The sequence below is a fragment of the Ylistrum balloti genome, unplaced genomic scaffold (genome assembly GCF_031769215.1).
Source record: "Ylistrum balloti isolate Yb309-2 unplaced genomic scaffold, AGI_CSIRO_Ybal_v1 Utg369686, whole genome shotgun sequence".
NCBI lineage: Eukaryota > Metazoa > Mollusca > Bivalvia > Pectinida > Pectinidae > Ylistrum > Ylistrum balloti.
Window position 1 is genome coordinate 364,883 of NW_026781924.1, and position 15,364 is coordinate 380,246.

The following is a 15,364-nucleotide window of genomic DNA, read 5'->3' on the forward strand; positions in this document are numbered from 1 at the left end:
TTTTACTTTGCCGTACAAAAAAATACAAATGAAATAAGTAAGGATTGCTGTATGTATAGCTTGCTCTGCATTATTATCAAAATCAACAAGATCTGTTTCGAAAATCTGCTGATAACACGAAAATGTCACCTACTATGGTATTAGGATATTTCAAATCACGCACCTGCAACTTAAGACATCTGTCTTCATTTGAAATATTTTGACAGTTTTTATCTGTACCCTCTCTTTCCAATGCGCCCATATTTAAATAGAAATGTTTTTGGAGAAAAAAATGGGCACTATTGTTAATCAAGAACATCTGCCTTCTAAGCGTATCGTTTTTACATTGTTATCATTGATTGGCAGATTTTTTGGTATGCTTGAAAATTATAAGTAGAATAAAAACTCCTCTAAATATAAGATGCTGTTTTTTTCACCATTTTTACTAGAGTAAGCTAAAGGTCCCAATGTAATGAGTTTACACAGTAATGTCTTGTATACTGCAACATAACTTTATGAAAAATAATTGGTATAATTTGATTTCAGGGTTAACATAATGCGCAAGTCAGTATCAAGTACATATGGCAGAAGAGCCTCCTCTATGGAGCGTTCCTCAGTGTCATCAGGATCTCATGGTAGACGTGCATCATCCCAGGAGCGGTCATCAATATCTGATGGTCCATTGCGTGTCAACACAGATTCTAACAGAAAGAGTGGAATACCACAGCAAAAATGGTCAAGTCAATATTCACAAGGCTCTTCAAACAGTGGTGCCCATCGTAACTCTGTGTCAAGATACAGTTTTTATGGGTCCAACCAACAGCAAAAGAAAAGGTAAACATATCAACCAATTCAAAAAAAGTCTTTTGAATGCAATTTTAAGTACAACTGTATATTACAAGTGTTGAATATATTTCAATATTTTCCCAAATGATAATACTTAAAGTTTCGTGGTTGTATAACTTGATAATTATTTTTCTAAATTTTACAATATTCCAGAATTGCTTTATTTTCCATAATGGTACTGTTACAGCAAAAATACATAAACTAATTCATAGTAAAAACATTGGAGATTATTATGAATTCGTGGCCTAATATGTGAGAGTAAGATTCACAGTATACCACATATTCTTTTCAGTTTTCAGGAAATAAACTTACATAATGACTTGGTGAAAACAATTTGAACAAAACATGAATATAAAGATGATTATCTCTCTTGCCTTTACCTTTACTAAATTTTCAGGATGTCTCGGGGCAGTGGCATGGGGATGAGGGGTCACACTGGCATTACAAAAGACCCAAGACCAATATCTAACAAATCCTACCAACAATCCTGTATTAAAGACCTTGTAATGGTAAATATAATATCTATACAATCAAACTTGTCTATAGCGGCCATATTGGGGACCACTCAAAATTGCTTGATGTAGACAGTAGGTCATTAAAAGTTCTTACACTCATGACTTGTCATTTCATAATGATAGATTTGATTGTATTATTTGGAAATACATCAAAGCCTATTGACTAAACTATCACATGGAACTATTTTTTGATATTTTGGACAAGTACTTCATATTTAGCTTACCTGGTCTGAAGGACTGGTGAGTTTGTCATACTGCCGCTACAGTCTGTCAAGTTTTTCTACAGTCATAGACGACTGAGCAAATTTTGACAAAATTTGGTGAAAAAAGCATCTTTTGGTGAAAGGGGGATAATTTTGAATAAATGGTTGGTATCAGCCCTTGCGACTGAGCAAATTTTGACCAAGTTTGTTTAAAAGCATCCATGGGAAAAGGGGAACAATTTTTATATGATTGGTCGGTATCTGCCTGAGGGGCGGGGCCAAATAGGGGGAAAATCCTACTATTCTTGTAGAAATTATTAGACGTTGCCCAAAATTGGTCTGAAGCATCCTCAAGTAAAGGAAAAACCAATCATGAATAAAATGGTGGGTCTTCGCACCCTGAGTTTTAAGTATTTAATGAAACTTTGTGGAAAGCATCTAAATAGGACACTCTATAACTTCAACTTTGAAGACAAAATAGCTGCTGACATCAGGCTTCTAATGGATTGAAAGTTAGATATAAATAGGTCAACAGATATTGTATGACATCAGGAATGCTGACAAAATGCTGCCCTATAAAGGGGACTGGTGTAGTAAAATGTTAATACATATTGTCTAATTTTAATCAAATTTGGTATAAAGATATCATAAAACTTTAGGAACTCTGTTGAACAAGCATAATTTTTTTGACAGCAAGAGTACTTTTGGTCCCGTTGATTCAGAATATTTTATTTTCAGTTTTTAACGGAAAGACAGTTTCCCCAGTCTATTTCTCCTAAGGTTCTTCAGTCACCTACTGGTGGAGATTTCATGAAGATATTTGAGGTTTGATAATTATTTTCATACATGCTATACATGTAAATGAATACCTGCTCAAGTCTTTTCACACTATACTTTTAACTTTAAAGGATGATTTTTCAATATGAAATATAGATTTAGCATTTTCTTCCCTGTGACTGTTTTTTTTATATATATAAGTCATATTATACCAATTTTTAACCACAATGCAATACATTTCTGTCTTTGCACCAAATTTTCATATTAATCATTAAATGTAGCTAAGAGTATCACTATTTTTCAAACATTTACCCCACTTCCTGTTTAATTATACCATTCAAAATCAAATTGAAGTTTTTCCAGTTTCCTGATTGATGAATGCAAAATTTGTATTAAATTTGTATGATTTTTTTTTCAGTTTATATATGGTTTCCTGAATCCTAAGTGTTCAGTTAGCAGGGATGATGTGCCAAAGATTTTTAAACAGCTTGGCTATCCTTTCACCATTACAAAGAGTTCCATGCATTCTGTGGGCAGCCCTCATACATGGCCAACACTGTTGGCTGGCCTCAACTGGCTCATCAACCTCATTAGGGTACCATCATATTCATTTTACTAAAGCTGCAGGTCTGGTGTTTCAAGAACAAAAATGTAAAATGGGTCTACAACTGAAGGAATTTCTTACTAATGATATGGACAAGCAAGAGATTTATTTTCAAAAAAAGGAAATTTGTCACTTATAACAACAACCAAAAAAACTTATTCTTGTTGAGTGCTAATAAAATCTGAAGCCGTGATATTTACCCTGGTGATTACTTTTGATAGCCTATACATTATACAAGGTCAAATATACAAATATTTCCTTATTGTCTATAATGCATGAAGTGAAACATTTTTGATTTAATTTTAGTGGGGACTTTCTGGAGATATTGAGAGTTCCTACTTCCCTTCTGTAGAGGATGATTTTGAAAATTCAGTCCCAGAGACTAAGGTAAGTTCATTGTAACAAAAATCTTGTACATTTTCTTTCTGTAACATACCTTTGATGTTTTCAAAAGCCATATTCTGATGATTACCTTTAAAAATATAGGCTTTTATTCCACAGATGCTGGTTATTTTTACATTTCAAATACAGAAATGGCATCACACTTGTCCCACTGTTGTTGAATGGAATTTTTTTATGTTATAGAGTTCCATCTTTTATATCCTTTAAAATTATATTAGTGTGTTTATGTACTTCTTTAAATAATGTCATATATTTGTAGATTCTGTACTACTATTTTGAGCACACATATAGTGCTTACATGGCTGGACAAGACAGTTTTGAAGACTTTGATGAACAGCTTGAAAAGAAAATGCGTATGTATAAATAATGTATATCAGCTAACTGACAAAGTGCTGATTCACAAAATAATTGACCCATTCTGTAATGATAATATTTCACATTTATTCAGGTAAATAGTCTCTCTGACATTTGCCATAAAAAATTTCAAACTTGCAAGGACTTAGGAATATCACATGCTACATTCATTTTTTACAAATGCATGGACAAGTGAGTTATGTGCCGTTGTGGTAGTCCATCCATTAGTTTCTTGTATAAATTAAGTGTACATTGGAGAATGGCGGATTTGTTTGAAAAAAGTCTCAGTAGCATTTGTTGCTGAGCTTATATTTGTATTGTTTGTATCTAGTGGGAGAAGTCTTCATACTTTGTTGACAGATGAGAGATACTGTGGTACAGCGGGTGGAAATGATTCACTGGAGATGGAGCACAAAAGATTGCAAACAGAATTGGAATTGTTAGAAAACGATATGGTTTGTTTCTTTACAAATTATCCAAATCACCTGCTTTCCTTTGTTCCAATGCTTTATTGTTTTCAAAATAACATTATTTACAGATTTCAATATTGCCAATATTTTTCATGAAGCAATACAATTTTTACACTTCCATTATGCAAGCTCTCTTCATTTATGTGTGTTTATGTATGTTCATGTATATATACATGTTGTAAAACGTTGCTTTTATGAATTTCTTGGCTGAGGCCTGTCATTTGTTTGAAAATACAAAATGCAAGGCTAATTTGAGGTCTAATAGGTTTAGATGAGTTTACAAATTTAGATTTAAATGAATTCTAGATGAGTTACACCTTGGCAAACTGAGTGCCCTGGGTTTGATGGTTTACCAGGACAATCCTAAGAACCAGTGAGAGGTTGAAAGATTTTGTATTGGTCATTTATGTTACAGGAAAACCTAAAAACCACAAAGGAGGCAAGAGATATGCTCAAACTGGATGATGAGCGCTACATGGAACATCTGTCCAAAATTGACATACACAGGCAAGGACTTGAAAAGCAGTGTGCAGAGGCAGAGGAGGAGCTGAATGAAGCATGTAAGTAACATGGACTGGTCCATTAACAGAAATATCAGAGGGGAAGGTAGCGTGGCAGGCAAATCCATTACCAAGATGAAGCACACAGATAACAGGTTAATCCATCAGTGGAGGTGCTGAAAGTAATGTGGACAGGCTAGTCAGCTATCAGATGGGTCAGGAGAGGTAATGAAGACAGTAACAAATACTCAGCTGATCTGTTACAGTTGATGTTTGAGGCTTATCAAGCTTAAAACCATATATATCCTTACACCAAAGCTGGTCCAGTGGCTGGTATCAATTAGGTACTTTTTCACCTTACCACACTCATCATGATCTTGTGCTAACCAGACTATAGTTTTCATTATTTCTCCTAACTTATTGCTTTGGTGCCTGAACTGTAAACACTGTTATCATGACCTATTAACACAATAACCTCAAACTGAAGGTAGTACATAGCACATATCCATACTATATATTTCTGCCAACTTTCCTTTGCCTTTGAGTTCAATGAGTACAGAGAATTTAAATGAATAAATTCCAACTTGATCCATATCTTCCATATTTTTTTCATTGTATAGTAAAGCACTTTATCAATATAAAATTGTCTAGAAGTATTGATTAAATATACATCGATTAATTTTTCCTTTGTGATAAATGTCGCAATGCGTGAGGTATGATGGGGAGTCAAAAATGTTGTTCACACGCATTTCTCCCCCATGAGAATTCTGAAAAGTTGGAAGGTATGACTTGACACTACTTTCAATGGAGGCTTTTGTATAGAATTATTGTAGGTTTTTTTACTGGGCCTTTGCATATGGAAAATTCAAACGTGATAGTCTTCTTAGCTATTAATTTGTCAATCAGCATGTGATACCTAAATCCCTACAATAATGGCTATTTGTACATACATACATACATACATACTGTAGGAGAACTACACAGGGGAGTAATCTTTACTACAAAATAATTTGGAAGGTCAGCTCTAATTTTTGACTACAATAACTTGTTTATGACAAGATGACCTTTTAATTAAGATTCTTACGTTATTGCTGGATACATATATACAAAGGATACAATGATAAACAGGGATGCAGCTTAGAATTTTTTTTTTATTCATATTAAAAACAAATAGAAGTCAATGATGACCTCCTATCACATCAGAAATCTCCTCTTAACATGTCTCTGATGATTGCTATGTGATGATAAGTATCAGGTCTGTTTGCTCATAAAACTTGAACAGATCATGGTCTGTTTGACTCTGTATAGCTGTTGTGTCGCAGAATGTGGATTAGTTCAAGTACCAAGGTTAGAAGTTGCTAGGTCCCATTTCTGTAATGCCTAAGATAATTTGAGGTGATTTAATGGTTTCAGTGGCTGATGCAAAGTGTGCAGAATCCAACAAACAAAGGATGAATGCAATGTTTGAGGATCAGAAACTGTCCCAAGCAGATGTAGAACGTATCAAATTAAATGGGCGCGAGTTACAAAGACAAAGACAAGAGGCAGAACGACGGGAATCCGAGACAGACAAGGAAATCTGGCAAAAGGAAATGGAGCTGTCGAAAGAACATGAAAAGGTGAATCTTAACATTTAGCATAATGATTGATTTCAATACTGATTATTATCATTGAGGCAGACAAACATGACCTTTTACATAAATGGCACATTATAGAAATTAACTACATATCAACACTACCCTACTGCTATGCCCCAATGCACAGGTTCACACTTCCTCACAGTACAATTATACTGTCACAATGCTTACCAGGGTCCAAGCTTTTAATTAGAGATTCTAACAAGTAGGAAAACATGTTTGTCATTCGAGCTTAACATACTCTGGTCAGTAAAGCTAGTGCTTTATGAAGAAAAGTTTGGGTGGGAGAGAGAAATTATACATGTAGACATTATATAGTGTCTGATTTATAACACCACAAGTTGCAGTCAACAATCCTGGTTACATTAACATATCTGGTATTTATCAGTAAGCAAATCAGTCAAAGTTTTAATTTCCCAAGCGAATGTGAAAAGGTGGGTCACAGTAAGACTCCTTGCACATTTCCATACAAGTCACAAAAAGGATTAATATAAACGGATAGCTTGTTTCACATTTGTTGTAGAATAAAGATTATATTAAAATTTCTTCAATTGACTTTTGAATTATTGAAAGAAAATCACCAAATTTGTTCTTTGTGATTGCAACCATCAGACTAGGCCATCATTCGTATATCAAGATCAACAACTCTATGTTGACACTGAAAACTGTAAAATCTTCATTATTTTACAGCTGGAGGAACAATGTAATGATTACAACATGCTGGCTCAAAAACTCAAACTGATACCTTTGTCAGCGGAGAATGCTTACGGAGTAGACTATGAGCTGAAGCCATCCTACTTAGGCTACATGGACTCGAGATTCACCGATACGATAAAGGTAATACATTGGTAGCACTGTACTTCTAATTTTACTGCTTTCAATATTCATTCCACTGATTAAATTGCCTTTTACAACGTTATGAAAACTTTATCACTTGTCACACAATTTCTTTGCTTGTTTCTTGAAATGAGACATTCAAAGGGTATGGTTATCAGGTCATCTGACCAAAGGGTCTGATGACCTATTGCGATCGCCTTTTGTCCGGCGTCATCCGGTGTAAACATTTTCAACTTCTTCTCAAGTTCTACATGTCTCATTGAGCTGAAACTTACCTGAAATGATCGTGACATGATCCTGACCAAAGTTTGTTCATTTCGGGTTGGTCCGAAATCCAACATGACCGCCATCTTGAAAACACATTTTCAACTTCTTCTCAAGTTCAAAATTTGAAATCTTATATTTTATGTCAGATGACCGTTAAGGCCCATGGGCCTTTTGTATATTGTTTATAGTTCTGTCAACAGCTCATAAACTGATAAGTTTTAGTTCTGATTAAATGAATATTATTGAGTGTACTAATATCCACTATACTTACAGCGTGTTTTTGTGTTACAGCCTGCCCTTCTACAGCTGAAGAAACAATGTAGTGCCTCTGTTCACACCAAGTCCACAGAGATGATGCGGGTCCAAGAGTCTCTGGAACAGGTACACAACAACCATGTCTGAAAGACATATAAGAACTCTTTTATTGTGAATGTGTCAAGTGCCTATTTATGTAGTGCTTAGTCTTTGAAAATGCATAAGTGAAGCTGTATTTTTATGCCCCCGCCATTTATGGCCGGGGGCATATAGCGTTGCCCATGTCCGTCCGTCCCGTCCTGTCCCGTCCCGTCCCAAATCAGTATATACCACCTAACAACTTCATTCGGAAGGTAATTTTCATGAAACTTAATACAAATATCAAGTATGGAAAGACCTCATGCAGTGTTGAATTTCTCGGCATTCTAAAAAAAAGATGGCCACCAGGGGAGATAACTCAAAAAAGAGGAACATCATCTTATTTCTACATAATTTGGTACTTGTGGGTTTTAAGGCATAAGGAACTAATATACCCCCTCATTTTTTCCAGAGAACAAAATTGCAAATTCATGTACGTTAAATCAACTTGTCAATTTAAGTATGAAACTTAAGTTGTACATAGTTGCATACAAATTAACAAAATCATCTCTTTCGGACCTTTCACTATTATTTCACATGGGGGGGGCATTCATGTCTTACAGGCATTTTTTAGTTTTATCTCGGTATGTTAAAAGGTCGGAGTTGTGGTGTTTTGTCTATTTATTTGTGTCCTGTTGATTATTTCCTGTAAAACTTTTATGGCTCAAGATCTTGTGTAGAAATTTGAGGTTGAATATACCAATTATGGAAATTTAGATCTGCTTCAGTGGAGGTGAAAACTAGGTTTGAATTGATTAGCTTGAATTTAAAATTCTACTTCTTAGATAAAGCTCGAAACATTTTAACTGAATTTGGAAGATGGCGTATCAGGGTGATTGTAATGAAAGTATCAGTGTGGCCAATCCTTGATACAAATTTTTCTATTTGGTTTAGACTAAATTTCGTAATAGCAATTCTGACCTCAGATTTGCTCATGTAATTTCACTTAATACTAAATGTAGGACTTCAACCAGATGTATGTTACTATCATATGCTTTCGAAATTGTTATAAAATAGTTAGAGATGTTGAAAATATTTAAAATTTCTATAACTAGTTACAAATCAATCAGTTTCTAAAAAATAGAACCTCTTTTTCAAATGACACATTTTTGTATGTAAAGGGTGAGGAAAGAACTGATATCTTCTCCAATATTAACTTCCTCGCAAGGAACACTGTTCTCTTCATTTCTAATACCTCATATTCCTTTAGATTTCCATACCGGCCCTTGACCTGATGCTAGAAGAAACAAATATTAAAGGAATACTCCAAAAGTTTTCTTATGTCCGTTTGTATTCGACCTACCTGTGCATCCATTGATGAAAAGCTTGTCACAATGTATACAAGATATCTCATGAAACTTTTGACAGATTAATCATGTATTTGAATGCTATTTATGTGATTGTTTTGTAATATCAGCCTCCTTGTGATGAGATTTTTGTGTTGATGGTCAACAGTACAGGCCGGATTTGAGACTTGTTTACTTGACTGAGACCTTTGTTCATTTTGGTGTTGATGGTCAGCAGTACTGGCTGGATTTGAGACTTGTTCACTTGACTGAGACCTCTGTTTATTTTGATTTCATATTCTTCTTTCCAGGTTTTTTTTAAAATAACTTTTTCCTGGTGTTGAAAGTTTGAATAAATTACCAGCTGATCTTATACAGGAACTATGTATGTCATTAAGCCATTAACAGTTCCTAAAAGGAAAAAAAAGAAGAAGATAAAAAAACAAAATCAATTTTGGATTTCGTGATGTATTATCTGAAAAATAAGAATGAAATTCAATGATGATACCATTTGTTTATTTTCAGGTGCATGAGTATGTCAATGAAATGAAAGATGATATCAACATGCTGGAGAGTCGCAGTAAACGCATGGGAGATGAGCTGGAGTGTAAAAAACAAGTAATACATGTTAAAAACTGCACTAGTAAAATCCTATCAATTCTCAATCAAACAGCATTGTTCAGCATTGAATTACCATAGTAACCGATAATTTGTGTTATCACATTTACAAAGGTTTTGTTATTATGTTTACCGATGGTTTGTGTTATCAGGTTAAGTGATGGTTTGTGTTATCAGGTTTACTGATGGTTTGTGTTATCAGGTTAACCAATGGTATATGTTACTAGATTTACCACTGGATTGTGTTATCAGATAAACTATTGGCTTGTATTTCCAGGTTTACAGATGATTTTTTTAATAATTCGGTTTACAAATGGTTTTTTTTTCTTATCAGGTTTACCAGCGTGAATTCCAGCAGGCCCAAGAGGAGATAGAAAGCCTACAAGGAGAGTTACTGGAATTACAAACTGTATCCCAGCTCAGTTTACAAGATGCCAACAGGGATCTCAAAAATGCATACAAAGAGTAAGAATTCAGTAAAGGACGGACTACTTGTAGTATAGTTAGTGATGGCATTTTTTATTCATGTTTCAGTTGAAAGGGTAGACTGAATCAGAACATTGCTATCAATGCTTCTCATTTTTCAATGTCTTGTACATATCATTGGTAAAACCCTATCATAGTACTTTTTGTTTATTCAAGTGTACAGGGTTTTCCATACTTTTGTTAGTAGTAGGCTGTGTAGTGAAAGTAGGAGGCCGGCCTGTCGTGTACATGTAGTCTTGTACGGAACATTATTACGGAACTGGATTGGTGTGGATGGCCAAATGATCAAAGCAGCCGGTCAAATTGGCCGGCGACCGGCTCTTATGGAAAACCCTGAGTGTAAATCATTTTTATCATCTGTCAAAAATTTGTTTTTCTGCAGCTGAGAATATGTTTGCAAAATGCAGCTTTTTTATGCCACTGGATTGAAAGGTCATGGGTATATTGTTTTTGTGTTGTCTGTTTGTTTGTCTGTTGTCAACTTTATCCTTATCCATAACTATTGCAGTGTAAGAGATAGGACTTTCGTATTTGGCATTTGTGTTCTTTGTGACAAGACCTTTCTGGTAGTACCAAAATTTTGGACCATGTGACCTTGACTGACCTTTGACCTACATTTGAATTATTTCAACATTGCCCATAACAAAATTAGCCCTTTCCGGTTTTAACCATGTTACCTTGACCTTTGATCTGCATTAGAAAATTCCATATTTATACATAGTTTGCATACCAATATACTTAATAATCTCATCTAAGGGTACTTTAAATTAGAAGGTAACAGTAAATCTGTTCTGTCTTAAAGCGACATCACAGTCAAACAATTTTTTTGATGTAATAAATTAGGTTTCTGTGACCTAAATTTCACTTTCAACCTAGAAGTATGTTGTTTGATCTATATTTCCAATATCATTTGAATGAGAACTAATACTGCCACGGTATGAATGCATCTTGGGATGTCATAGTGAAATCAAGTCATTGAAACCTTCACATGGACCTCTGGTCCTTGTCATATAACTAGCTTGTTTAGGTCATATTTGCTCTACCATTTGGCTTAATGCTGCCAATGTTGCACCATTGATGCACCTTTCGTTTGGAGGTTTGTTGTTTAATGAAATTAAATGTCTTGACCTTGACCTCGATCTTAAATCTGTTAAAAGTACTAGTGTTCTAGATATTCTCTCTACACTGAGAATGTATACATACCCTTTGGGGAGTATAAATGCTACGCTATACTCTGTCTTGTTGCTAAGTTGATCTCTCTTTTGGATGTTACTGCCATGTTGTTCGTTATGAACTCAGTGTTTCCACTAATACAGTTTCCTGGAACTTCTATAAAGTCCGTGTATGAAATAAGTAAAATTATTAATTATGAAACAACATCTTATTGAGGTTTTTAAGCGATGATTTCTTCTCCATCCTTAGATATGAACAAAGCAAGATGGAAATAGCAGAGACCGAGAAGGCCTATCGCAGATTTATGAATGATACCACAAAAATTGTGACTACACACTTGGAAAAAATACAGGTATATTTTGAAATTGTCACATGCCAATGAAATGGATAATAGTTCTGAGAATTTAAATATACTTACATTACAGAACATGTGCTTTGGTATCCTCTGACTTATGTAAATGACCTTACTGCTTTGTAATGTTATAACATTACGGAATTATACTATTGTGACATTTGCATTTTGATCACATACCTTTATGCATTGTGCTGCTATTATGATTCAACCAAGAACACTTACATAATTTAGATAATGGTTCAGTTGTGAAATAAATCAAGGATCATAGTGGACTTAAGAAAATGGAGAAAATACTGATGCAGCACTTATCTTTCCAGGGTCGATTTGCTGACCTGTGTCAGGAGTCCGAGCAAATATTACTACAGGTGAGAAGAGAGGCCCAGGAAAACCAGGAAATCCTCAAACAGTTGGAGCCACCATCCTAAATAACTTCATAGTGCTCTCTGTGAATTCTTTCCTTGGGGGGGAAGGGGGAGATTCATCTTGAAATGACTGTTAGAACTTGATATTTGAAAATTATACTATGTATTTTACCTCTGGATATGTGGGGAATGTGAACTCTTTTTCTTGGAGAATTTACGCATCTGGCGATGACAATAGGACTGGGTTTTGTTTTTAAATTATTGTTCTATTGTTAACTTATATGCCTGTGCTTAAACGAGTGCTAAATTTCTGGGAGAGTTATTCAGGCTTGCACGAACTGAATTCTCTGTTTGAAATTACTCAAATTTTCTATAACCAAATGTAATGTGTAATGTGAATACATATGACTTTGAAATATTTAGCAAATGCTTTTATATCTAAGATTCGCATATAGAGGATCTTAAATGAGTTTTTTGTGGGAGATTTTATGTTTTGAGTCTAAAGTTGAATCTAAAGAAGAGGCCACCATTTTGGTGCACAATTTTCAATTCATGATATAACGTCATTGTCAATATAATGACATGTAAATCAATTCATGATATAACGTCATTGTCAATATAATGACATCATGTAAATCAATTCATGATATAACGTCATTGTCAATATAATGACATCATGTAAGTCAATTCATGATATAACGTCATTGTCAATATAATGACATCATGTAAATCAATTCATGATATAACGTCATTGTCAATATAATGACATCACGTAAGTCAATTCATGATATAACGTCATTGTCAATATAATGACATGTAAATCAATTCATGATATAACGTCATTGTCAATATAATGACATGTAAATCAATTCATGATATAACGTCATTGTCAATATAATGACATGTAAATCAATTCATGATATAACGTCATTGTCAATATAATGACATCACGTAAGTCAATTCATGATATAACGTCATTGTCAATATAATGACATCACGTAAGTCAATTCATGATATAACGTCATTGTCAATATAATGACATCACGTAAGTCAATTCATGATATAACGTCATTGTCAATATAATGACATCACGTAAATCAATTCATGATATAACGTCATTGTCAATATAATGACATCATGTAAGTCAATTCATGATATAACGTCATTGTCAATATAATGACATCACGTAAATCAATTCATGATATAACGTCATTGTCAATATAATGACATCACGTAAGTCAATTCATGATATAACGTCATTGTCAATATAATGACATCACGTAAGTCAATTCATGATATAACGTCATTGTCAATATAATGACATCACGTAAGTCAATTCATGATATAACGTCATTGTCAATATAATGACATCACGTAAGTCAATTCATGATATTCATGATATAACGTCATTGTCAATATAATGACATCATGTAAGTCAATTCATGATATAACGTCATTGTCAATATAATGACATCATGTAAGTCAATTCATGATATAACGTCATTGTCAATATAATGACATCATGTAAATCAATTCATGATATAACGTCATTGTCAATATAATGACATCATGTAAATCAATTCATGATATAACGTCATTGTCAATATAATGACATCATGTAAATCAATTCATGATATAACGTCATTGTCAATATAATGACATCACGTAAATCAATTCATGATATAACGTCATTGTCAATATAATGACATCACGTAAGTCAATTCATGATATAACGTCATTGTCAATATAATGACATCACGTAAGTCAATTCATGATATAACGTCATTGTCAGTATAATGACATCACGTAAGATTTTCCTCATCAGTACCATTTTTCATCACTATTCAACATCATCAATACCTTTCATTCATTATTATCAACACCATTCATCAACATCACCATTCAATTTCATCATTAATACTGTTCATTATGATCATACATTATCCTCATCAGTACCATACCTCATCACTATTCAACATCATCATCATCATCATCATCATCATCAATACCATTCATCACCACCATTCATCATTATCATCACTACCATTCATCATCTTCTTCATTTTTCATTATCAGCAGCATCATTATTATCTTCACCATTTATCATCATCATCATCATCATCATCACCATCATCATCATCATCATCATCATCATCATCATCATCATCATCATCATCATCTTTTCCATGTTATTAACACCAGGTATTATGAGTGGCTATAATCACCATCAGCTTCATTGTTGAACTTAACCCTTGTCAACGATAATTTGTCATTGTACTTGATGTCACATAGCTGAGCATCATGATGTTGACATTGCTAGATATCTCATTTCATCATCATCACAATTCATCATCAGTCACAACATTCACCATTCATTATCATTGTCCATCTTTATTATCATCTTCATCAACATCATCATCATCTTCGTCAGTCTTCATTTTCATTGTCATCATAATTACCAATCATCATCATTGACTTTCATGGTGTCTTGGATTCATGATAATCAACATTCTTCATCCTACCTCGGTATGTATTTTCATGTTAAAGTAACATACTATAAAGTTCTTCAGTATCCCACACAAGACTTGATCAATCATTACTGAGATACATATGTAATAATTATCTTACAACATCTGTCAAGTTTTAATTCAGTTGTGAAGAATAATGGGAGATTGAAAGAATAAGAAGACATGATATGCCTATATCATCATCGTGAGTGTATATTTGGAGCATGAAATCTCATTGTATCCATACAATGATAGGTTTTCTTCCTAAACAGGTTTGTCATTACATTGCATTCTTTCTGTTATTTTATGCTCAATTTTCTCTTGTTCTTTCTCCGTTAGATTCTTCTTTTTCATTTTCTATCAACACACTCCTATATTTTCCGTATGTTATTTCCCCTACAACACACCTACAGACACTTTACTCTCAATTTTGTTTTTTTATTTGTAATCCTACAGCTTATTAGACCACTTAGGAAATCAAGGTGAAAATGTATGTTTTGCCCACTCAATAAAGTTTGTGAGGAGCAAGCCAAGAGGAATTGTTTTGTCCTTTCTGGGTACCAAGAGTATTCCTTGGAAAAAATACTGTATGCAAATTGGGCTTCTCTCCAGAATTCATGTTATACAGATGCTGAATTCGACTTAGATTTAGCACCTCTTTTACTTAATCGATCAATATATATCACATTCGTGATAATTGTTTTATCCCATCTGAATAGTTATATAGGTAACACAGTTACACTAACACATATGAGGACTTCACAAACCAGCCATCAATTTCTTACCAAGTCCC

The 15,364-nt window shown here is 33.9% G+C and overlaps 1 protein-coding gene across 1 annotated transcript; it reads left to right on the forward strand.

Annotated features, from left to right (window-relative positions):
- Positions 1-535: 535 nt before the first annotated feature.
- On the forward strand, positions 536-12,482 carry LOC132565005 (kinetochore protein NDC80 homolog). Its single transcript, XM_060229613.1, has 15 exons — positions 536-813; positions 1,223-1,334; positions 2,282-2,368; positions 2,739-2,915; positions 3,231-3,311; positions 3,586-3,679; positions 4,041-4,135; positions 4,566-4,710; positions 6,064-6,269; positions 6,978-7,124; positions 7,683-7,772; positions 9,596-9,688; positions 10,023-10,153; positions 11,597-11,699; positions 12,020-12,482. Exons 1-15 carry the CDS (start codon positions 536-538, stop codon positions 12,125-12,127), a joined length of 1,947 nt encoding a protein of 648 aa, XP_060085596.1. The 3' UTR covers positions 12,128-12,482.
- The last annotated feature ends 2,882 nt before the right edge of the window (positions 12,483-15,364 follow it).